Raw genomic sequence first — 22,634 nt, 5'->3', positions numbered from 1 at the left:
GGGTGATAATGATAGCATTAGGGGAGGGTGGAAGTACTGATGATGATAGGAAGCTATGGAGTATCTTGATGAGAAGACTGATAAGAAGTTATTATCTAGAGTTGGTATACCTCCTGAGTATAGAGCCAATATGTTGGTCAATCTACTGCATTGTGAGCTGGAGTCAGGGAGAGTAGTAGAGGCTTTAGATTCATCAGAAGATGCTGAGAAAAGGTTATTCCCAGCAGAGAAGGCATTGAAGGTAGTGCAACTAGTAGTGATAGTGAAGTGGTGGTATATATGTATAGGATGCCGTACTCTCGACACCAGCATGGCATCTACTTAATGCTCGTACCTACCTCTATCACTTCGCCTGGGATATGGCTTTAGAGGAGTGTGAAGAATCTAATGAGGTTAGACAGAAGTATCAAAGAGATCTTCAAGGCCAACTACATACATGGAGGGATGTAAGTAGTAGTAGTAAGGATGTATATGAATATAATAGTAAAGGTGATATATGCATGGTGTATGGGGCAGAGGCGTCTAGCCTCTGGTATGAGAGGAGATGTTATGGATGCATTAACCTCATGGCAAACAGCTGTTGATGAAGAGAGGCTGAGGATAAAGGATGATCCAAGATTCTCTACGTATTACTACTATTACTACTGCCATCATCATCACTAGGTTCTAGGTGCTGGTATTTACGATTTGTACTTATGGCTTTGACAAACTGTGGGTATGCAATGCAGAGTGAAGATAGCAGGATGGAAGTACACCGTATACTCTTAGACAAATGCCAAGAACTCTTACAGGAACTATCAGAGGACCCCAGGACCAGGTAGACCAAGCATGGGTCGTTATCATTGTCATCATCGATAATATCAGAGGAGATGCCTTACTACGGAAGGCTAGGAGGGTTCTAAGGCAGCATAGGTCGCCTTATGATGGTACTGTACGTAGGAGTGTACTACATATAGATGCCACAGCATGTGGGACTTTAGCTCGATGGATAAGGCATTCTACAGAGGCAATACCTGCTATTATCTAACACTCTGAACTGCCCTACTCCAGGACCCGAACGTTGAATTCGATACGTACTACACCCAGCCAGGTGGGCTAGGCCTCCCTGGAGTAGGGGTAAGGACTATAAAGCCCATTCAACCTGGGGACATCATTACTGCTGATTATGGCCCTGATTATCAGATACCTAAGGCTGCTCTAAGAGAGGTAATAGTAGTAGTATGGGGGATGAAGTAGCTACTATAGGTCCCTACTCCTCATTATGGTAGGGTATGAATCCGGGGCCTTATCAAGCCGACTTCCCTTACCTCTCTACGGTTCTCAATGGTTTAGCTACTAGTACATCACCTGTAAGGGCAGGGAGACTATTAAGGATGGTAGAGAGTCTAGCTAGTATAGATGGGGATCAGGCTACAGTGAGGACACGATATGATGATACTCATGATAACGATGATCATATCAGGAAGATGACCCAGAGATGGTAGAGGAGGATAAGTTTTACCTGGATGATGATGGTAGCCTTAAAGCAGGCCCAGAGACGTAAATGCTGGGGTGGTGGTATGGTCATAGTATACCTGTATCATCAATATCCATAGATATATACCCCATCCAGGAGTATACATAATGCTCTATGGAGGAGTATTGAGACATGGCCCTATGAGCTACTTTGGAGTAGCAGTGGCATGGAAGAAGGATCCACCACCTATGTACAGAGTGGTCCAGGACCCTGTAACCAATACCTACTGCATGTACTACTAGAGGATTGGTCATGCCTAGAGCAGTAACCTTTCAGTGACCTGGATGATGATGATGACGATGACTAGTAGATGACTGCTGCTGCTGCTGCTGCCACCCTCTAACTTGCAGTGTCTAATCTGCATATGAATAACGTGACAGGTTGTGACATTATTCATATGCATAGTACCAGCTGTGGCCCATAGTATTACCATTATCACAACGATGCGACTACCACCATTACTACTACTATTGAGTAGAGACTACCATCATCCTTACCACCTTACTCTCTTATCCTGTGTTACAGTCATGTTCATTACCACTCTTCTTCTTCTTCCTGATATCCAGGGACCTTATCTCACTATGTGAATGAACTAACTGCTCATGATGAACAGGGGCTCAGGTCTCTCTCTCGCTCAAAAACCGCCGAGCGTTCGGGGGGCCAATGCCTCCCCACGGACAGCATTGGTTCTGAGGCTTGTTACCACTGGCCGAAAGGAAGTAGGCCGGAGCTCAATGCAGCAGCATTATCACCACCATCCTTCTTGACGACTTTTATTCTTGTTATAAGCCGCAGTAGACTTGTGACAGGTTATTATTAGGAGGCGAATGGAAGATTAGTCATTGACAAGATGTCAAGAGTACATGGTCCATATTAGAGGTATAGTGCTGACGTGAGGCACCTATAGCAGCGGCATGTATATATCTAGCCGCCGAGTGCTCTACACTGTAGACTACTATCTCGTAGACTCTACAGGACATGTAGCCTAGTGGCAGTAGGAACTTTCAACACCAGGCAACAACAGTGTACTACTACTCTACCACCACCATCATCCTCAATTGATATTGGGATCATCACCACATACAGACTCCCAAGGGACATTCAGGGGGCTTTCATACCTCTAACCATACAACAAACGTGTGGGGACTCCCTCTCCTTCTGCAACCTTGCCATCATCATCATCATTCGCTATCACACAACCTTTCCTGTCGTGTCGCCTTCTACTCCTCACTATCATCATCACCCCAGCCTTTGGTCTCCCATGTTATCGTCCCAATCTTCCAACATGATAACAGCAGACCAGTTAGTAGCACGTACTATCGAGATGAGTGTAGGTTGCCCCACAGCAACGACAATAGCTTACCACCATTGTGTTACAGCCCTTCCAACCTGTTACGAGGAGTACTGCCACAAGCAGTAGTCGTGTACTCTTGGCAGCACCACAGCAACAGCAGCAGGATGATGATGATAAGGTGGAGGCAAGTGGAGCAGCAGCAGCGGCTGGATCTAGATGGGAGGAGTGGGACTGGGGGGAGGGTGCTTTTGATAATAATAACGGTACTCTACAGACACCCCTGTGACCTTTGTAAATGTGTATTGTATTCGATGGAGGAACTGACCAATCATATTAATGGTAAACGTCATCAGAAGGCCTTGAGGAATCGTAACTGGTTTGAAGCACAACAAGTGAAGTAGGTTGTTGAGTACAAGGATACTATCACCACCTAATAATAAGCATCAGGAAACTGGCTACAGTCAATGGGGCTCACGATGATGATGAGGTACGCTTTGCACCACCACCAGCAGCAGCTGCTGGTGGAGGTGGTAGTGGTAGTGGTACTAATGCCGAGAATGATATCTCTAATCCGGGTGTACCACTGGCCGCCACCGCCGCCGCCGCCGATGGACACGATGATGATAAGTGATTTCATCCTGGACTATGGTGCTGCTGATGGTGATGATTAGATATACACCGGTATCCAAGCTAATGAGGGAGCATTGTGGTGAATGGGAGGTGTCCCCGATGGGCTTTAAATGCATCATCTGTGGTGAGTAGAGGTCATGATGTAGAAGTTGTTGTAGTGGTAGCTAATTGAATGTGTATAGGATGTTCTGTGAACAGTGAGGGTTCCATGGACATGCACCTTATGGGAGCTGGTCATCGGAAGAAGAGGGAATCACTAGAATGGCAGAGGAGGGTCACTACTACCAATAATACTACATCCATTACTACTACTACGATGCTAACAACCCCAGCTAACCAACAACAGGATGTAGACCACCACCAGCAGCAGCAGGCTGTAGTATCATCTAACAATGATCCATCCCAAGATAGTATGTGGGACCTATCTAAGATCCCCGATGATGAGAGAGCCTTCATTAGATGGGATGATCTACGAGGCTACGTCTGCAGTTGTTGTGGTACTAGTAGTAGTGGTTAGTGTTGATAGCCAATATTGGGTACTATTATAGATGCGGCCTGTTGTACTGTGGATACCTTACAAATGCACTTGCGAGGCAAGAAGCACTTGAGCAAGTCTAGATGGTACAAGACTAGTACACTCCTCCATCATAATGGGCAGGGAGTAGGAGGTGGTGATGGCCAGGTACCGACACCCCACACCTATGGGGTAACTAAGTTGCTCCTTCTATAGGTATCAGCAACAACAGCACCTGCTGCTGCTGCGACGGCGTAGTACAATGATGTTATTGATGTGATCATATCATTGTTGGCCTCAGGAATGATGATGCCATAGGGATGGTTATCTTCGAGGACCATACAATATGGCAGGAAACTAACACAGGGTGGCTGTGTAAGCTGTGTGGTAATACTCCATCATTACTGTTGTTACTAGTGATGGTTAATCGTCTTTATAGATGCTACTGTTAACAGTGACTCAATGGCTATGGCCCATATGTCTAGCAGAAAGCATCAGAGCAATATGGCATGGGCCTCCAATACAACAGCATTACCATCCGTCGATGGGGGCGGTATGAATAACCAATGGTATGCGGCTGGCTATAACGAGGGTGTCGAGTTCCAGAATGGATGTACCTATCAGTTTTATGGCAACAGGGACATGCCAATAAGTTTTGGACATGTTGACAATACTGGTAGGTGGGTGTGGGATCTTACACTAATCACAATTGGCTTATCAGGACCCATGGGCCATGCGCCAGCTCACAATAATTGGGAGGACTCTCGATGCAAGCTCTGCCAAACTGGAGATATCTGTGGGTACGCCACCATGGCTGATTGTGAACCTGCTAACCACCATCGTGAACAATACTTTTAGATGGGCAGCATGGTCCGGACATTTCAACGGTAAAGCTCACAAGAAGAACGTGAGAATGAATAAATACGAGTACGTGGCTGTCTGGCAGAAGCTAAGTGCTGAAGGGGTGAGTTGTTGAGGTACGCTGCTAGTTGGAATGCTCCTTGTCCATCAGTTTGAGTATTACTACGATCACCTTACAGGGTTGTGGGATTCGCATAATCCAGTGGAAGATGAGATAGGATACTTCCCTGATGACGGCATCATCTATGTTCGTGACCCGTCATCTTTTGAAGAATGAGTAACCTCATCTCCACTCCATACGGAGTTGGCCGTCGCATTGTTTGATGTAGTTATCATTTGTTCTTGATTTTGTTCTTTCATTTGTTCTATGCAGGACTTGCGTCATAGTATAACCCATACTGTACAAATAATAGAACGAGACAGTCGAAAAACAGGCATTAACTCTCTATTCAGAATACTTCCTCACATTGGCAGACACATACTCCCTAATATTGATAACCATACTACACAACCCAACATATCTATCTACGAGGTCACTCGACCGTTGAAGATTTAACAATCACAGTATTGGACAGTGAAGGTGAGTGTATAGAACAATCGTTCCTCCACAAAGTGAGGAATATACCAACAATCCAGCAAATCATAGAAACTTACCACAGCGATTGTTACAACAGTATAGTAGAAAATAAACAGTGATGATCCAGATATGAATACTAAGAGATAAAAATGACATACTAGAAATTTTCGGGAAGAACTCATAGCATATCTGTAATCCACACACCGAAGATGCTTCCGATGAGGATACCATTGATGAGGCAGAATCCCATAGCATAACCAGCGATTTCTTGCTCATCCTTATGGTTTGGAACTTTCTTCGGACCAAGCATCATACCAAGAGTAGCAACGACACCGTTACTGAAAGCAAATATTGCCATCATAACGTGCTTGAACCAGTTATAGTGGAAAGGAATGACGCTCGGGAAGACTCTGATGCAAATAAATAGCGGTATGAAGATAGCACGTCCGAGAGAAACAACAACCAACCATAATGGTGATAAGCGAATTCCCATGTTCGGGGCAAAGCGGCCAACAGTATCGAAAATCTGATACATATAAGTTACGAGAGGAATAAAGTTGACGCTGTCATCCGGGCCCTTTGAGCTGGTAAACTGTGTTACTTGGGAAGGGAATACGGTGAAGGTTATAGTTAGAACAGACCAAACAATGAATGCGGGCAACATGATATCCTTGAGGATAGCGTACACAGGACGGGTACTCTGACGCTTGGTGAAGCCTTCCTTCTTCCTGCTCTCCTCAATCTTGAGAATATCTCTCATGTACGGGTGTTTTACCATACAAAGTCGGAACATTGGGATAACGAGGATAGTCATTATTGAGGTGACCGCGAAGAAGATCAAGCACCTCCATTCAGCATAACGTTGAACCCCACATGATGTGAGAATATAGTTTATGAGTACGTAGATAGGCCACCCGATAAGGCCAGCAACACCCTCACCAATCATAGCCCAATTCATACAAGTCTGGGAACCAAGTGCTGCCAAACCAAAAGCGGCTGATTCTATGAGAGAATGACCAAAGCCAAGCATGAACGTGCATACCAAACCGAGCGCGAACCCAAGGGCCGAGTTGTCAACGGGATCATCTTCACCAATCACCATGGCGACCACCGCCATGAGAATATTGAACGAGGCAAGCAAGATGCATCCAATATCCATACGAGGGGCGAAGTGGAACTTGTTGCCAATGAAGATGAGTAACAGTTCGGCCACATTGACAGACAGACCGTAGTAGATGGAGACGTTGGAACTGAACTGATGCTCGAACTTGGAATCCAAGTATACTAGCTCAGTGAGAACGAAGTTCCATGGAGCCAAGGCTACAAATCCCAGTACACCAAACATAAGGAGAAGCTTCCAGTCTGGTTTCGATCCATCAGCTTGCTTCTTCTCCTCTACAAATCCACTCGACGCTGACGACGCCTCGAGGTCGCTCACTGTATGTGTACTCTCGGAAGACATAATAAATATAGAGAATAAAGAACGAAGAAACTACTCAACCGAGCTGGTATTGCACAGAAAGAGACAATGTGCTAGCGACAACACATATAGCTGATGATTATGTCTCCAAATGCCATGGATTTTATATCTAAGAATATAGGCTTGGAGAACTCTAGTTCGTGAAACGGACTAACAAGTATTTCAATAACAGTCTTCGAGACGAAACTTGAGGTATGATGATACCAGATTCAACTAACAGCAAGTTGGTCGTTGTTATATGCTGTGGTCATTTACTACTAGTCAAGTATTACTTGAGCATTATGCCTGTCAAGTAGAGTCGTTCTGTGTGTACCACAGTCACCCTAACATTCACACTCAGTGGGATGGACTAAGAATGGTTATCTTGGCATTATCCATGTTTTCTACGTTCTTCGATCATTAGCTATGCTCTTACACATGCACGCATACACAATAGGATTTCCTGCGCCTTGGTGTAGCTTTGGATTGGGTAACACTCAACAGTCACCGTTCGGCCACAGCACTAACCAGAACCTGCACAACTTCTACCTCCCAACCTTACCCCAGTCGAAGAATGCAGCACTTAATGACATAAAAACTATATGAAATAGATCTGCGCTGAGCGCAGTGCGCTCAGTCTGACTGAATCTTACAGCAAGACTCATTTAACACTAAACCAAAAACTTAGTTCTTCATTCACAAACGGTTTACGGTCAACTGACCGAAATCTTATTTCGAACACAGACTAGTTGTTCAAAAAAGTTCTCGGGTGGAACAATATACACAAACCATCAACACCTTGGTAGACAATTGGTCGATCGTCACGTGACTTGAGAGTGCGGACTATCAGCACAAACCAGTAACCGTAACGACAGCGTAGAGCTACCACTAGATATAGCTGTCCCCGATCTTCACTGGAGACTTAGCTAATAGATAGGTGAGATAGAGAACCGATAATTTATGCGAAGTACATAAATCGGTAGCCGAGATGGAAGAATAGGAGAAAGGACACCATTGGTGTATAAGATACGAGAGCAGACAATATGGTTCACTTTGTTGAGCTTGAGTTCTTCATCTGTGCTATTGTTGTTGCTTAGGTCAGCACTGATAGTCATCGAATTACCAATGTAACAGTGCACCATATACTACTCCGTGAATGCCACAGGGGCAACAACAACAACGGCTAATGAGGAGTTCAACAATAAGAGCGAATACTGCCAAAGCAAGAACGGCAATACGCCGATCCTGCAATACAGACGATTATGGGGAAGTAAAGGAGACAAGAGTAAAGGATGGCAATACACGAATCAGCGTGGGCCATCATATTCAATAATGATGATGTAACTAAAGAAAGTGAACATATACATAGCATTACTATAGTAGTAAGTCTGGTCGATCAGACCAACAGTAGAATAACCTCATCAGCATTACTATGATGGAGGCATAGGCAACATATCAGTAACCCATATACCGAAGATACTTCCAATAAGGATACCATCGATAAGGCAGAAACTCATGGCATAGCCAGCAATCTCTTGTTCATTCCGATCATCAGGAACCTTGGTAGGACCCATCATCATACCCAGAGTACTGGTAACACCATTGGTGAAGGCAAATATTGCCATCATGATATGTTTGAAGTAGTTATGTTGGAATGCCATATTCCAAGGGAATAACTTGATGCATATGAATAGTGGGATAAAGATACCACGACTAAGAGCTAAGGCAACAAGCCACCACTGAGGAAGACGGATACCAATATTAGGTGCAAACCGACCAACAGTATCGAATATCTGATACATATAGGTAAGAAGAGGAATAAAGGATGCGTTATCAGCCGCACCCTTACCACTAGTAAACTGAGTAACTTGGGATGGGAAGACAACAAAGGTAATAGTAAGAGCACACCAAACCACAAATGCAGGGACAGCGATATCCATAAGGATCCTGTAGACCGGTCTCTTGGTCTGTCGCTGCTTGAGTCCACCAGCCTTACGCTTAGCTTCCATCTCCATAACCTGTTTCATGTAGGGATGCTTCATCATACCATAATGGAACATTGGGATACAGAGAATGGTTAAGACAGTGGTGACTAGGAAGAATATAAAGCATCTCCATTCAGCATAACGCTCAACTCCACATGATATAAGGATGTAGTTGATCAAGATATTAATAGGCCATCCAATGAGACCAGCAACACCTTCACCAATCATACCCCAATTCATGCAAGCCTGAGAGCCAAGTGCTGCCAAACCAAAGGCACACGACTCAATAAAAGAGTGACCAAAACCAAGCATAAAGGTGCACACCAACCCAAGACCAAAACCGAGACCAGGGTTTTCAAGAGGATCATCATTACCAATGAACATAGCTACAAGGGCCAGGGCAATATTGAACGAGGCAAGCAGTATACATCCAAAATCCATACGGGGAGCAAAAGCGAACTTGTTACCAATAAAGATGAGTAACAGTTCAGCCACATTGACAGACAGACCGTAGTAGATGGAGACGTTTGAGCTGAACTGATGCTCGAACTTATCATTCAAGTACACTAGCTCAGTGAGGACAAAGTTCCATGGAGCCAAAGCAATGAAACCCAGTATCATGAACATAAGGAGAAGCTTCCAATCCTCAAGACTCTCCTTTTCTTCCTCCTTACACTCACCGGGCTTCAAATCATCCATTTCCTTCTCAGATGAGGAGTAGGTAGATGAGCCACTCTTCGTCACTGATTGGAGGCACTCTTCAAGGTCACGATTAGTATCCATAGGCAGACCCTCATTACTATCATGTACAGATAGCTCCACTACCTCGGTTGCTGATGACGGCATCTACGTAGCCTGAGTTCTATAATAAAAAGGAGCGATGCTCTAAGTTGAGTAATGTAAGTAGAGACAATAGCTACGGCCCTGGCTTCGGGTTGTGTCATAGCTGTCTACTTAATCAGCGCGTTATCCCAGTTGAGTGCTCAACCTCTGGCACTACACACTGTGCATGACGACCTTATCAGACGGCCTTTTCTTACAGTGCATGATACGTCCGAGAATATAGTTCCTCGTTATTAGGCTACCCAGCTAGTTGTGTATCATGTTTGTCCAATTCACAGACTGGACCACAATGAGAGGCTCACTCGCGATTTGTATAGGAACATGCGCATGGTATAGATCAACGCCGGAAACCATACCACCCGCTTAATACCCAGTCAATTCGTGTACTACTAACCCAACACTAGGAGGACAAGATCAATTCCGGTGAGCACAACTACGTCATTACCATAATCGGTGTTTTGGTAGCAATCATTTCCGGAGAAGTAGCATGATGATAATGATGATATAGACTAGCAGTTGGAGCAGTAGCATTCCAAGAGTATAGGAAGATCATCAAGACACGACGATCAACTGGAATCATTGATCTAAGTGTTGCATTAACCACCAGCACAAGGACAGTTATCAACATGTACTGATATCGAAAGGCAAAAAGACAACGACATACCTGCTACCGTTACTACTGCTGTTGCTGGTCGTAGTCGTTGTAGTTGTTGTCAGAGTCACCAACGACATTACTGTTGGTGTGGTATAAAATAGTCTATCAATCGACATTCACCCTTTACTTCGAGTCTAATCGGAAGGGAGTGTACGAAAATGAGGATATTAGTAGTAATTTAATATCTGACGATCTCTTATAGACCGTAAATGTATCGACCTTAATCTCGAACAGTAGAACTACGTTAGAGAGGCTTATGATGTCGCTACAGCCACTGCAGACCCTTGTTGCTGCATCTTTAGCTTATCATCATCTTCAGCAACTGCTGTTCGATGGCAAGTTGTTGCTTTCTTCTCATCCTCCTCCTCCTCCTCTTGCTGCTGTTGCTGGTGTGCCTCATCACCATCAGCTTGAGCAGGTTGCCGTGCGACAAGTACTGAGCAGTGTGCTTTATGTGCTATATAGAAGCTGAAACATGAACACGAAGGGTCATCGTCAACATAGAGTGATGTTGGTAGTATTACGGAAAGCTATTAGGATGGAAGAGATGTGAATGCCCACCATAACCAGTAGCTATAATGTCAACATTCTCTCTCTGAGCATACTCACACATTGCTGCAGCAGGTAAAGGGCCTGCAGTAGAGGATATCACGTGTGTAGACTGACTAAAGCTGAGCTTACTAGCTTGTAGGACTTTAGCTGAGAATATCAACTCATCATCAGCCTTATGTTCATCCATAACCTCCTTCAAATCACCCATAAGTATATCTTCAATGCTTGCAGTACCTTCAAGTGGTGGGGCTACTACATGTACCCTATCATTATATACCACACACATCCCAAGTACTGCTACTACTACTACTACTACTGCTACTACTACTACCGCATTGCCACCAGCCGAGAAGTCTGGTGTAGTCACTAATTGGACCTCATCTCCAGGTCTACAAAGCCGCATAGCTGCACGAAGAGCTTCTATTGAATCCTCCCTAGAAAGAGTAAGCCACATTATGAGCATCACCACACAACCGCCACAGAATGGCTTCCTACCAGTTGTTGCTCCCAAAACATACCAACACCTTCATGGGACGATTGTTATGTACACCAGGTAGTACCACCGCCTTAGAATTATCACACTTGATCGCTGTGTAGAAGTAGAATGATCAACCTCCAGTGCTGCTGTATACCCCAACCTACCAGCCTCAGCAAACTCTGCCACATCCCCATTATCTTCGTCATCAGACTCATTGGGAGTACTAGTAGAAGCCGCCTCATTCTCTCGTAAGATTAGGACATCACATGGAGATTCTCGCACTACATACTCCACTAATGATGCCAACTTGAGGTAGTGTGTCTAAGATACACTCCACTACTATGGTCATCCCATGGCAGGTAGAAGTACCGAGCCTCCAGATCCAATGGCCACGAGATCTGGTTCAGTCTCACTACAGTACTCCATGAGAGTATCTAGTATAATCATCAAGGCAACAGCAGTCTTCTCCAGAGATAAGTACCTCTGATATCCTTAGTCGCTTCAGCGACATCGAATGTTGTCTCGAGTTGAGGGTATTCACTAGCGATGTTCTTGAAACGTCTCTCATAGTCATTGGACTCATCAATACTCTCCTGTTTAGTAGGTACATGATAACCTGAGGGGACGGGAATCATTGATCATCATACTCAAAACACTACTACCATTAATTGATATGCTACTGCTACTATCAGGATGTTCCCAAGACGATACCAATCCGAATATGTTACTTAATGCAGTCTCTGATGCACATGGATTAGCACCACCAAGGCATACCACTATTCTGTTAATATGTGGTGATCGGTACCTGATAGTCCTCATGATAGCCATACCACAATACCAGTATTGACGTACCATGTCTTGGATGCTTGCTTTTGCCAGCTTCTTGAAAGCATCTTATGGAATAATCCGCGGTATAACATGTTATAGATAAATGGGTTAAATACATTCCTAAGAGGGTGATATCTAGAATCCAACGACGAATAACAACAACACAGTTCAGGAATAACAGTAGTGAAAATGAGAACTTCGATAATTCAACTCATAGAGACATAAAAAAGGACCAGTGCAACCAGACCCCACTCGCTATCACACGGGCGAGGACCGATATATAAGGCAATCGTACATTCGTCGGCAAGAGTGATCGCATCGTGTCTACCAAGTTGAATATTCTTTCTTTGATAAGCGCGCGCCCGTACGATCGATCTTGTATTTCATCGGGGCGCAAACAGACGTTGCCTGCTGCACCCTCTTCGGTACTTGTTACCGGGAGTGGTGGGATTGGGATGAAATGCAGAAGTTCCTTCAGCCCGTGACCAAGCCATAACGTACGGGAACGCGGCGAAGATCGTCTAACCTCGGGTTACTATCAGCGAAATCGATTTCCGCCTTTCGTCGAAATTGAACTCGCTTCAGACATGCCGGCGAAATTGATTGTACTAGTGACACGTGTCGTCGAAATTGACTGTACTAGTGACACGTGTCGTCGAAATTGACTGTACTAGTGACACGTGTCGTCGAAATTGATTGTACTAGTGACACGTGTCGTAGAAATTAATTCTTATATCGAGCGCGCTGGCGAAATTGGTCTTACTAAGGCATATCTTGGCTCGGATGATTGCTCGTCCTGCGAAATTGACCTTACTAAACGAGAAATAGGCCTTTAAAAGGTGTAGTAGTGTTGGCGGTCTAATATCTACGCCATCCACATTCGTCCAACAACGAGAATCCTCATTGATGCTTGGGAACTAGCAGTAGTAACGCCGTCGTTGTTGTTGTTGCTGCTGCTGCTTGAACCTTTCATCCCTCCAAGCCTTTTATTCCTCCAATTAGTCTTGTGTTGAAGTCTTTACCAGGTCAAGTTGACCCTGTTATGAACAAACTCGTTCATCGCTTAACTTTAGCAATCCTATTAGTGCTTTTCCTTTTGAACAGCGACCTAAGGCGGCCAAGGGAGAAGCGGGGGCTATGATAGCCCGGCTATCTTCATTAGCGTTACCTGTGAGAAGGAAATGTCATATGTGATGGATGGGTAAGAAACCGAAAGGCACGGCCTCAGGACGCCTTTATGAGCAGAAGTGACATACCTACTCATGAGCTCATTGTTGAGGTCAGGAGAATGAGGGTAGCATTGACAGGGAGGCTGCATCAATAGCAATGGCACATCTGGTGTAGTGGGTGCCATTGAGGATCTGAGCAACCTAAGGGTATCCACACTGTCTATGGATGCACTGTGCAGCAAACCGTATGTTATAACACCATGAGCATGACCAACGTTTCACTGTAGTGTGGTCGTCTATATCGCCCTAGACTGGTCAATCGTTATCGTTCATGGCGTCCATTTCCCCCTCTCCCTCCATAGCCACTACCTTACATAGCTAGGGTTACACTGCCTGCCACCCAAGGTAATAGGCACAACAGTAGGTATAGGTTTGGCAGGCTTGGGTGCTGAGTACGGTGGTAGTAGTGTGTACATCAAACAAGGGGGGGGCGTTGGGATCCCGATAGATCTCGGATGAGGAGGATGATGATAAGAAGCTATCTCGAGTTACTCCAAGAAGCCCACACTCGTAGCTAGAGTATTATCTCATCGCCTTATATGCAATAGTTAAGGTTCTATTACCTTCGTTCATAGGCTGGTCTGTAGTGTGTGGGGTTCATCCCTCAGTAACGATGCTCAATGTTCATCAACGGAAGCCTTCCTAATCTGATATTGTTATAGTGGCGTTTCTGTGTATCCTTGTCTTGGGTTGTTGTGCAGCTTTCGGGTACTGTTCATCATCATCATCATCATAGTAGGGGTTGTTGTTGTTGTTATTGTAGTATAATGAAGGTAGTAGGATTGATATCTGGAGGGAAGGACTCGATATTCAACCTACATCTATGCAAGTATCTAGGCCATGATGTGGTATGTGTGGCTAATCTACATCCACCAATAACACCACCATTAACACATGAGGATACAGGAGACGAGATGGATAGCTACATGTAAGTGTACAGGCTCATGAATACAATAAGAGTGTCCTCTCTAGGTATCAGACAGTTGGTCATGAGGTTGTCCCAGTCGTAGCAGAGGCTCTTGGTGTACCTCTATATAAACAGGTAGGTTACCACCGTTATCACACTGCTGCAGATACTATTCCATTGGTAGGCCATCAACAGAGCTCCCTTAGAGACTAATGATCTTGTCTATCATCATGAAACTGGGCGTGATGATGAGGATGAAGTTGAAGACCTGTAGATCCATTGAGTATCATGGCCTCGATACATGGGTTGCTTATCGTGGCAGGTATGATCTGCTAGTTACAGTGAAGAGAGCACATCCAGAGGTTAACGCTGTGAGCTGTGGAGCTATATTCTCCGATTATCAACGACTTAGAGTCGAGAATGTCTGTCAGCGTCTAGGATTGATGGTGATTCTTGTGATTGGAGAATAGTCCTGTACCCCTGCTTTATGTATAGGTGTTAGCATTCATGTGGAGGTTACCCCAGGATAGGCTCCTCAATTGGATGATTGATACTGGTGAGGATGATATCTACTAGTATCGCTATAATGATGATGGTTAGTAGGTATCGAAGCACGCCTAGTGAAAGTAGCATGTATGGGATTGGATGAGAGACATCTTGGCCAGACTCTATCACAACTCAAACCGTATTATTATATCCTTACAATCTATCTCATCTATTACTACTAGTAGTAGATATTTCACCAAGCTACATAATCAATTCGGATTCCATGTCTGTGGGGAAGGTGGAGAGTATGAGACCTTAACGACTGACTGTCCATTGTAAGTTGGGTATACCATCATCCCAACAGGGTAGTGTACTACTAGATACATCAATGGCCGTATTGAACTAGGGGATACTAGAGTAGTCAAGCACAGTGCTGATGTATATTATCTCCAGTCATCCAACCCACATCTAGAGCCTAAAAATGATGCTATCACCACCGACTGGAAGAAGGCCTGTAATAACAACGTTAGTCCATGTTCTGGAAGGCTATCCTTGTAGGTAAATCTCTATCAGTCTTGGATGGTTTGGAGTACTACGAACAGGATTATCCTAGGCTGGAGGATGAACATGAGCATTTTACAATGCAGGCTCCTGTGTCTACACAGTGTTATGAGAATACAGCTAGTCACCAGCATGCAGCCACTGCATGTTTGAGGACATCCTCTACTACTAGTGTAGCCATGAGTAACTCCATTGATGTAAGTAGGTTCCTGTACAGCATTATTATCATCCAATCGTCTAAGGTATTATCCGTACCACCAACCACAACCCTCGAGCCCTCATGTGAGATCACTAACATGGATGTTATACAACAATGCAGATATGTACTTGAATACATCACAGCTACACTAGCACCATCATCTGAGTGGGTCACGGCTTGGCCCTATAGTACACCAATACCATCATTAGGTACGAGATATTATACGTAGAGGTACAAGTGTCGGATATGAGCTCCTTCGCTGCTGTTAATGAGGAGTACTGTAAACACTTCCCTGCCGTCAACCCACCCACCCGGTACTGTATCCAGACTGATCTACCCCAGGGTAGTAGTGGGTCATGAACGATACTCATAGGTTACTCGCTAGTTAGTAGCTGCTGACTACAGTGTCTGTGTAGGTATCCTTATTCGTTTCCGTATACTGGCGATACCCAGTGCTCAGGCAGTAGTGAATACGTTACACGTACAGTCTATATCAACATGGGCTATGTCCTGTATTGGGCCTTATAGCCAGGCTAAAAGGTAATGAGACTCATGACCAAGAGTTAGGAGTAGTTGGGCTCAGGTTCGATAATGGTGGACTCCTAATGACAGCAGGAGTACTAGGTCTTATACCCCATACCATGTCCCTACCTACTACTGGATGGCAGTATGAACTATGGCTCGCTATGCGGTCTCTACATAAGATAACTAACCTTATGTCATCGGAATACACTGTGTTAGCAACACTATTTATAGCAGGAAGGACTCCACTCATACCAGCTGTACAGCTGGCCGCTAAGTATCTTAATGTTGACCCTTCTAGTATTATGGGGCTTAGGCTACCTGCTCTACCTAAAGGAGCCTCTGTGGAAGTATCCCTCATTAACACTGCTCACAGTACTGATGCTGCTATCAATGTATCAGTGTACGTTGGTGAATCGGTCGAATATCTACTGGATGGCCTTGCTCCCTCTAATGGCGCGTTGTCCCAGTGTACTCCTAGCTTAATCTATTATGATGTGACTAGGTATGAGGAGTTAGATATCTACGACCAGTTGCCCACTGACATTAGAAATTCTACTGCAATGATTCCTGTCCGTGAAGCCTGTATTGGCACAGCACGACATAGTCTCGTGATGTTTCGAAATGATATCCGATATTGCTAAGCAGTGTGCTCACGCCCTGCTGTAGTTTTCCCGTTATCTGCCGTTTCTTCCTTAGTTGAGTCCAGTCCAGTGTTCCACATCATCGTGAGTATACACTCACGAAAATCGAGTCACTACAAGGGATACTCAACATTGGGGAATATGAGACCGGTGAGTATTCTCGAGAGGATTACTAGATGTCCAGCAGCTCGTGTCTGTTGCACCGCTGGTGAGAGCTTGGATGTACTCTGTTAATCTCGGAGGGTTGACCCCAGTGATCGCGGCCTTGATCGTTCGTGGGTGGTAAACAATTCACAATATGCATCTTCGGGTTGTTATCATGACGGTGCCGTCAATGGATGCAGGATCTCTTGATCTCGACCAGTGCGTCGTACTGCGAGTTGATTCAGCTGAGCGTCCTATATGATTGATTCCGGATGAGAGGATTGAGGTTTATCAAGAGAACTTATCTAAGGCTCAGCTTTAAGGATGCACTGAGCTCAATGAAAGTTGGCCTACAATACCTGATATGAGTGGTTCAACCTGAGCAACCATTCCATTAGTTGTACGCTTCCATGTTTCGTGTGACGAATTGTGCATGTGGGGTTGCGCTGACTTTGAGGACGTCCACACGGTGTCTGTCCTGGATCACTAGAAGTAGCGTCGTCTCAGCTGATCGATTTCGTCGCGGACAATTTAGAACGAAGTCTTTATTCCTGATCAACCCTGATCAATCCAAAACTCTTATGGGCCACGGTCCTTATCAGAGAAATGAATGTGATACTTTCGAAACGCACAGAAATTACAAATCGATCATCTGGGCGCTACTATTAGTGATCCAAGACAGAAAATTTAGTGACACAGTCTTCGTAAGTTTGGCCTATTGCCTGAACTTGAGGACTTGTAATACCGTGTAGCACGCGTACCACTTACGACCGCACGTATGCGACATTTGCCATACCACTCAGTCCACATCTCCTTATCATTTGAGCCCACGAGGGAGATATATGAGCAGGGAATGTGTAAACATAACTGTGGAGGCGTGTGGTGATTGGAGCTTCATTGGTCAGGACGGGTCACTCATTCTCATATTCTTTCCGATTAGTTCATTCCCCCTCATTGTGGCTACATTATAATGCTACTCAGTGTTTGGTCTTTTTCCTCTTTCTATGACAGGTCATAAGCCGAATCCCGCTCTTCCCAGCGAGGACACACACATATCTACACCAAAGGCCTCTTCCCTACAGTCCGAGATCATTAATATTGAGGAGGAGGAGGTGTTGGCATCAGAGAGCGGTACAGGTTTTTCTGTTGTTGCTCGATGGATTGTCCCTACCCTTATGATATCACTTGCTATTATTGGTACTGCTAACGCAATCGCTGGTAAGATAAGGTCTCAACCTTTGGGTGAATATTCTGGTTTGGTCACGTCTATGATCAGTCAAGTGACCTATTGTTTGGTCTATTGGGCTGTTCTTATTATACTCTATGCTATGGGTAAGATCCCATTAGAGCAGCTCAAGTGGACATGGACTACCCCTCCTCGGGATGAGTACTCTGCTATGCGTGAGGATCGTATTAGTATACCATGGTACCAGCGTTGGCGTATTGGGATAGGGATTTGGTGGGAAAGCCTGCCAGGTTTTCGCTATACTTTCTTTGCGGCTATCGCCGATTGCCTTGGTGAGATCTTTATGTTCCTCACCCAGCCCTATCTATCAATTGCCGTATTCAATATGCTACAGCAAGGAATGGTCCCTTTTACCCTCATGTGGTCTTTGTTATTCTTACGAGATAGATACACCTTCATCGAGGTTGTTGCAGTTACCATAGTTATTGTCATGGCTTTGGTATCGGTTGTTACATCCTCTACGAGTGATGGTAACAACAGTATCAGCATGGCTATCCTGTGCCTTGTATCAACTGTTTTCCAGGCATTGGGATTTGTACTAAAAGAGTGCATGTTCCGAGCCTATACTCGTTATGCCACACGTAGAGGTAATAAAGATGCGTATCTTAACGTATTTGTAGTGAGCAGCAGTAGTAATATTTTCGGTTGTGTCTGGACTTTTCCGCTCAACGTCATCGTTGAGCTTATTAGAACTCAGGGCTCCAATATACCCATCATGGACCACTTTGCCGATGGTTTCGAAACTCTGGCCAATGCCGATGGTGCCTGGCAGGCTCTTGTTGTTTATCTCTGTTTTAACCTACTTTATAATGTGAATATCTATATGCTCATATCTTATGGTTCTAGTTTACTCACATTCGTTTGCAACAAGATAACCGTGCCATTGGCAGCCATTTTATCGTTGATAAGTTGGCCGATTATCGGCAGAAGTACCGTTACATGGTTGGAATGGGTCACTCTTGTTATAATACTCCTCGGTATTGCACTATTCCGTTATGGTAACGTCATACGCTCGAAACTCGACGTTGAGAATGCACGTATTGATAATCCTGTGCTGAAGTATGTCATTTGCCTATTCCCAATGTTCCGGCATAGAAAGGAGGTCAATGACGGCGATTCTATGAAGCAATATGAGAAGTCGCATACTCATGTGGTCGTCAATTGGGAGTCTATAGCTCAGCCGTGGCTACTTTTTTGGCCGAAGAGGTATATTCCTGTTGGTGATGTCACCACGAAGAATAGTTCCAAATCGGCGATTCCCTACTCGATCTCGCATGATAGTGTATAACCGACTTGTGATACCATGTATAGCGAACGTACACCTTCAATTCTTACGAACTGTACAGCTTAGTTCGGTTCTATCCAGTATAATTCCATTTAGTGGTGTTCTAGCACCCGAACCAACTTCAGTATTGGCTTTAAGGACTAACTGTCCTAGTTCTGCTTCGGCTAACTCGTTTCAGAGTACACGTCTCTTGTGTTGATTGGTTGGCGTCAACATTTACGTCTTGTGAATCACATAACGAACGACTTTCGCATGCGAATATGCATGAAATGAGTCCGTTTGGCCAAAGTCGTTCATTCCACATCTCACGGTAACGCAACAATCCCCCAAGTTGGTATTCGCTATATTTGTCGCTTGCGAATGTTTCAAGGAGGATATAGTCCTATTGCAGCACTTACATAATGCAACTGGTAGAAGAACCTTTACAGCAAATATATACTTAACGGAGCTCTGCTCATTAAGAGAAGAGCAGCCAGACTTTCACGGAAGATTTCAGCAAGCCGTAGCCGGTGATGAAGATGAATATATCAATACCAATCCCAGTGCGGAACCCAGAGCAGTGCTATCCATTGGGTTATGTACGCCAATCGGCATCACAAACACAGTGAGTAGTACGGGAAGAAGTAATAACATGATACTACCGCAAATGAGTCCCGGCATGGATGATAGAGTGGAACCATTTAGTAGGTAGGTTTCAAGGTGAGATAACCGAACATCCATATCCACATTTGCAGTAGCCAAAGATCGGGACCTTCTCTGAATCGTCGTGATATAACCCAGTCAAAATACGGTACACCAGGTAACCATCAATATCTCTTGTTCCTTCTCTCATCACAGTCAATGTCCTGATCAAGTGCCTAGTCTTATAACGGCATTGCTAGCCACCATCGACGGACGTGATCGCTATTATATTCGTTGTCTCTATAATCGTTACATTGTTGATGGTGCTCCATTTAGTATTGCTCATTTCGACTGAGTTTAACTTAACACTATGGCCTGCTAGACCGAAAAAACACTTCCCAGCAATAGTGACGAGAACAATTGGGCAGAGACGACATCGACAGTTAGATAAATTGTAGCTACATAGCGTGTTACCACAAAGTGGCTTGTAGTAACACCAGAACTGTTATAGATAAGGATATATAAATGTGGCAGGTAGTGATATAAATGTGGCCCACAATTTGTGGGTATGCATTATCGTCGATAGCTGTGAGACTATCAAGATGGACCTTTCTCAAGCAGTGCTCTGAGAATGAGTCTCTCATTATCCCACAAGACTGACCCATCTTACCTTTGGATGCTGAGGCTGTTATTACCCTAACGGGTGGGCGTGGTAATGAATCAGTTCAACTTGCTATGGTTCGCGCCATAGGTAAGATACACCACGGCGCCGAGGACCTAGGGCAAAGGTGGACGAAATGTGCACAGAATACGACACCTACCAGCCAGACAGTGACCATTATCAAAGCCTGAAGACCCAGAGAGGCCATCAAGTAGCAGTTAACCCATATTGCAACAGCGGGGAGGATAGGTACCCAGGGGCAATGGAAATGGTTATCATCAACTACAGGGGTACGACGGTCAATCCTGGATAAGGGTCAAGTGCTTACCCATATCGACCTTATCCCTTTCACTGCCAGCAAGGAGGGGCTCATCATGTCCCCTAAGAAGGCATCATGTCGAGTAGTATGACAAACCAATGTACCCACCCTTGTATGCTATCATCCATGTTGGGAGGTGCTATGGCAGCGAAGTAGACGTAGAGTAGCCAGGCTAGACTAGCTAGATTGAGGGCTCCTAGTGTTATACCAGAACATGTAAAGAGACCATGCAGCACGGCGACGTAGTGGAAGGTGAGCGATAGGGCGAACTACAAGGTACTACCTTGGCATAGGGCTGTACGAGACTACAAGAGACTTACAAAGAGAGATATTGAGTAGGTAATGTTAGTGGTAGTGATAGGAGGATAGCTACTACCACTCCTTTCAGTGTAATCCTCAACTCGCGTTAATATAATACCACCATTAACCAGTGTAAACATCGCCAATGTACCTGAGCAATGATACTAAGAATGGTCAATAGAGGATAATGACCCACTGAAACTGGTCATCCCAGCTAATGGCTCAAAATCGCATACGGCTGATAGTATAGTCGCGATTATACCACATATAGTAGTACCTATATGGTTCGCTATGGGGAGCTAGATGGATTGATAGAAGCATGCCTACCAACAACAGGTACATCGTGAGCACTAAGCTTGGCTAGGGGTTGGAAGAGTAACCCATCCAGAGCCATTCTATACCAGATACGAGGCTGTCCCAGTATACCACTCATAACGCTTGGGGTACCTACATTATCACATATACCGATGATGATCATGATGATGATGAGAGTAGGTCCTACAGACAGTTGTAGCTGCCAGAGATGTTATAATATAACCCCAGTTGTCATGGTGGTATCTGTGTGGGTAATACTGGGGTGGTATTAAGGTACTGTATATGCTGGTATGATGAAGTATATTACTGGAATGCAGTAGCTAGAGGTGCATCCAAGTCAATACTATCTATAGGGGTCATGAGGCATAGAGTAATACTTAACATAGAGTACAATAGGGCTACAATAAGTAATGTACCTGTATAAATAATAGAATGATGGTGGTGAGGTATGTGTAGGTATATACTACCCATAATGCCTCGGGGTATATCTTTCTTAGGGTTCCGTACCTCCTCACTCAGTGTACATACAGCATCCCACCCAACACAACAGAAGAATGCTAACCCAGATCCACGCAGTACCTAATGAGTATGTAACAACTGAACAGGGTATTACTATTATTATTACCCCTGCAAAGCCACCAACCCCATCAACTGCTGCATCGTTGGGAAGAGTGAAAGGCTCCATATTACCAACATCACCATACCTAGGAAAGATAATACTAGAGTGGCAGCATAGCATGTAGTAGTACATGTATGATCCATACAGGGAGAAGGTTAAGAGTAATACTATATTAAGGCATGCCATACTGAAGCTAAAGGTAGCACTCTCCTTTACACCAGATAAACAGATAAGAGTACCTAATACTAATAGTATGATGATGATGATGAACATGACCATGATGATATGAGATTAATAGAGTGATTACATATAGCACATAGTGTAGTGCTAAACGGAGATGATATATACCATACTGAGTAGTGTAGCATACATCCATGATGGTAG

At 44.5% G+C, this 22,634-nt stretch overlaps 10 protein-coding genes across 10 annotated transcripts; 6 read left to right on the top strand and 4 right to left on the bottom strand.

The window, feature by feature from the left end:
• Nucleotides 1–55: 55 nt before the first annotated feature.
• On the top strand, nt 56–670 carry Pmar_PMAR024023 (hypothetical protein; the record flags this gene model as incomplete). The annotated part of the gene is made up of 5 exons (XM_002775757.1): nt 56–152; nt 189–241; nt 288–446; nt 517–626; nt 664–670. 5 exons carry the CDS (start codon nt 56–58, stop codon nt 668–670), a joined length of 426 nt encoding a protein of 141 aa, XP_002775803.1.
• Nucleotides 671–695: 25 nt separating this feature from the next.
• On the top strand, nt 696–1,543 carry Pmar_PMAR024022 (hypothetical protein; the record flags this gene model as incomplete). Its single annotated transcript, XM_002775756.1, has 5 exons — nt 696–817; nt 865–931; nt 1,051–1,206; nt 1,269–1,349; nt 1,463–1,543. 5 exons carry the CDS (start codon nt 696–698, stop codon nt 1,541–1,543), a joined length of 507 nt encoding a protein of 168 aa, XP_002775802.1.
• Nucleotides 1,544–3,121: 1,578 nt separating this feature from the next.
• On the top strand, nt 3,122–3,441 carry Pmar_PMAR024021 (hypothetical protein; the record flags this gene model as incomplete). The annotated part of the gene is made up of 2 exons (XM_002775755.1): nt 3,122–3,207; nt 3,258–3,441. 2 exons carry the CDS (start codon nt 3,122–3,124, stop codon nt 3,439–3,441), a joined length of 270 nt encoding a protein of 89 aa, XP_002775801.1.
• A 579-nt stretch (nt 3,442–4,020) lies between these two features.
• Nucleotides 4,021–5,092, top strand: Pmar_PMAR024020 (hypothetical protein; the record flags this gene model as incomplete). The annotated part of the gene is made up of 7 exons (XM_002775754.1): nt 4,021–4,122; nt 4,171–4,208; nt 4,256–4,329; nt 4,394–4,630; nt 4,676–4,754; nt 4,813–4,918; nt 4,967–5,092. The coding sequence occupies 7 exons, from the start codon at nt 4,021–4,023 to the stop codon at nt 5,090–5,092; spliced, it is 762 nt and encodes a 253-aa protein (XP_002775800.1).
• Nucleotides 5,093–5,338: 246 nt separating this feature from the next.
• Nucleotides 5,339–6,886, bottom strand: Pmar_PMAR024019 (equilibrative nucleoside transporter, putative). The gene has a single exon (XM_002775753.1). The coding sequence runs from the start codon at nt 6,852–6,854 to the stop codon at nt 5,571–5,573; it is 1,284 nt and encodes a 427-aa protein (XP_002775799.1). The 5' UTR covers nt 6,855–6,886; the 3' UTR covers nt 5,339–5,570.
• Nucleotides 6,887–7,580: 694 nt separating this feature from the next.
• On the bottom strand, nt 7,581–9,682 carry Pmar_PMAR024018 (equilibrative nucleoside transporter, putative; the record flags this gene model as incomplete). Its single annotated transcript, XM_002775752.1, has 1 exon — nt 7,581–9,682. The coding sequence occupies one exon, from the start codon at nt 9,680–9,682 to the stop codon at nt 8,282–8,284; it is 1,401 nt and encodes a 466-aa protein (XP_002775798.1). The 3' UTR covers nt 7,581–8,281.
• Nucleotides 9,683–10,854: 1,172 nt separating this feature from the next.
• Nucleotides 10,855–12,192, bottom strand: Pmar_PMAR024017 (hypothetical protein; the record flags this gene model as incomplete). Its single annotated transcript, XM_002775751.1, has 6 exons — nt 10,855–10,967; nt 11,016–11,120; nt 11,529–11,685; nt 11,734–11,798; nt 11,846–11,980; nt 12,093–12,192. The coding sequence occupies 6 exons, from the start codon at nt 12,190–12,192 to the stop codon at nt 10,855–10,857; spliced, it is 675 nt and encodes a 224-aa protein (XP_002775797.1).
• Nucleotides 12,193–14,188: 1,996 nt separating this feature from the next.
• On the top strand, nt 14,189–16,769 carry Pmar_PMAR024016 (conserved hypothetical protein; the record flags this gene model as incomplete). The annotated part of the gene is made up of 13 exons (XM_002775750.1): nt 14,189–14,349; nt 14,394–14,467; nt 14,535–14,598; nt 14,651–14,774; nt 14,824–14,884; nt 14,932–15,013; nt 15,063–15,149; nt 15,195–15,328; nt 15,373–15,572; nt 15,618–15,739; nt 15,784–15,917; nt 15,991–16,114; nt 16,158–16,769. 13 exons carry the CDS (start codon nt 14,189–14,191, stop codon nt 16,738–16,740), a joined length of 1,950 nt encoding a protein of 649 aa, XP_002775796.1. The 3' UTR covers nt 16,741–16,769.
• A 1,119-nt stretch (nt 16,770–17,888) lies between these two features.
• On the top strand, nt 17,889–19,566 carry Pmar_PMAR024015 (chloroquine resistance transporter, putative; the record flags this gene model as incomplete). Its single annotated transcript, XM_002775749.1, has 1 exon — nt 17,889–19,566. The coding sequence occupies one exon, from the start codon at nt 17,889–17,891 to the stop codon at nt 19,416–19,418; it is 1,530 nt and encodes a 509-aa protein (XP_002775795.1). The 3' UTR covers nt 19,419–19,566.
• Nucleotides 19,567–20,756: 1,190 nt separating this feature from the next.
• Nucleotides 20,757–22,529, bottom strand: Pmar_PMAR024014 (Inner membrane transport protein yeeF, putative; the record flags this gene model as incomplete). Its single annotated transcript, XM_002775748.1, has 11 exons — nt 20,757–20,813; nt 20,858–20,979; nt 21,026–21,078; nt 21,125–21,285; nt 21,337–21,467; nt 21,644–21,763; nt 21,819–21,874; nt 21,939–22,047; nt 22,099–22,210; nt 22,257–22,335; nt 22,396–22,529. The coding sequence occupies 11 exons, from the start codon at nt 22,527–22,529 to the stop codon at nt 20,757–20,759; spliced, it is 1,134 nt and encodes a 377-aa protein (XP_002775794.1).
• Between the last annotated feature and the right edge of the window lie 105 nt (nt 22,530–22,634).

The sequence above is a fragment of the Perkinsus marinus genome (assembly GCF_000006405.1).
Source record: "Perkinsus marinus ATCC 50983 genomic scaffold scf_1104296955314, whole genome shotgun sequence".
NCBI lineage: Eukaryota > Perkinsozoa > Perkinsida > Perkinsidae > Perkinsus > Perkinsus marinus.
The sequence above is the reverse complement of the archived record's forward strand: the minus strand, read 5'-3'. Positions and strand labels throughout refer to the sequence as shown.

Bases quoted from the DNA above. Each gene is read 5' to 3' on its own strand.
- Pmar_PMAR024019 (XM_002775753.1), bottom strand. From the start codon at position 6,854: ATGTCTTCCGAGAGTACACATACAGTGAGCGACCTCGAGGCGTCGTCA.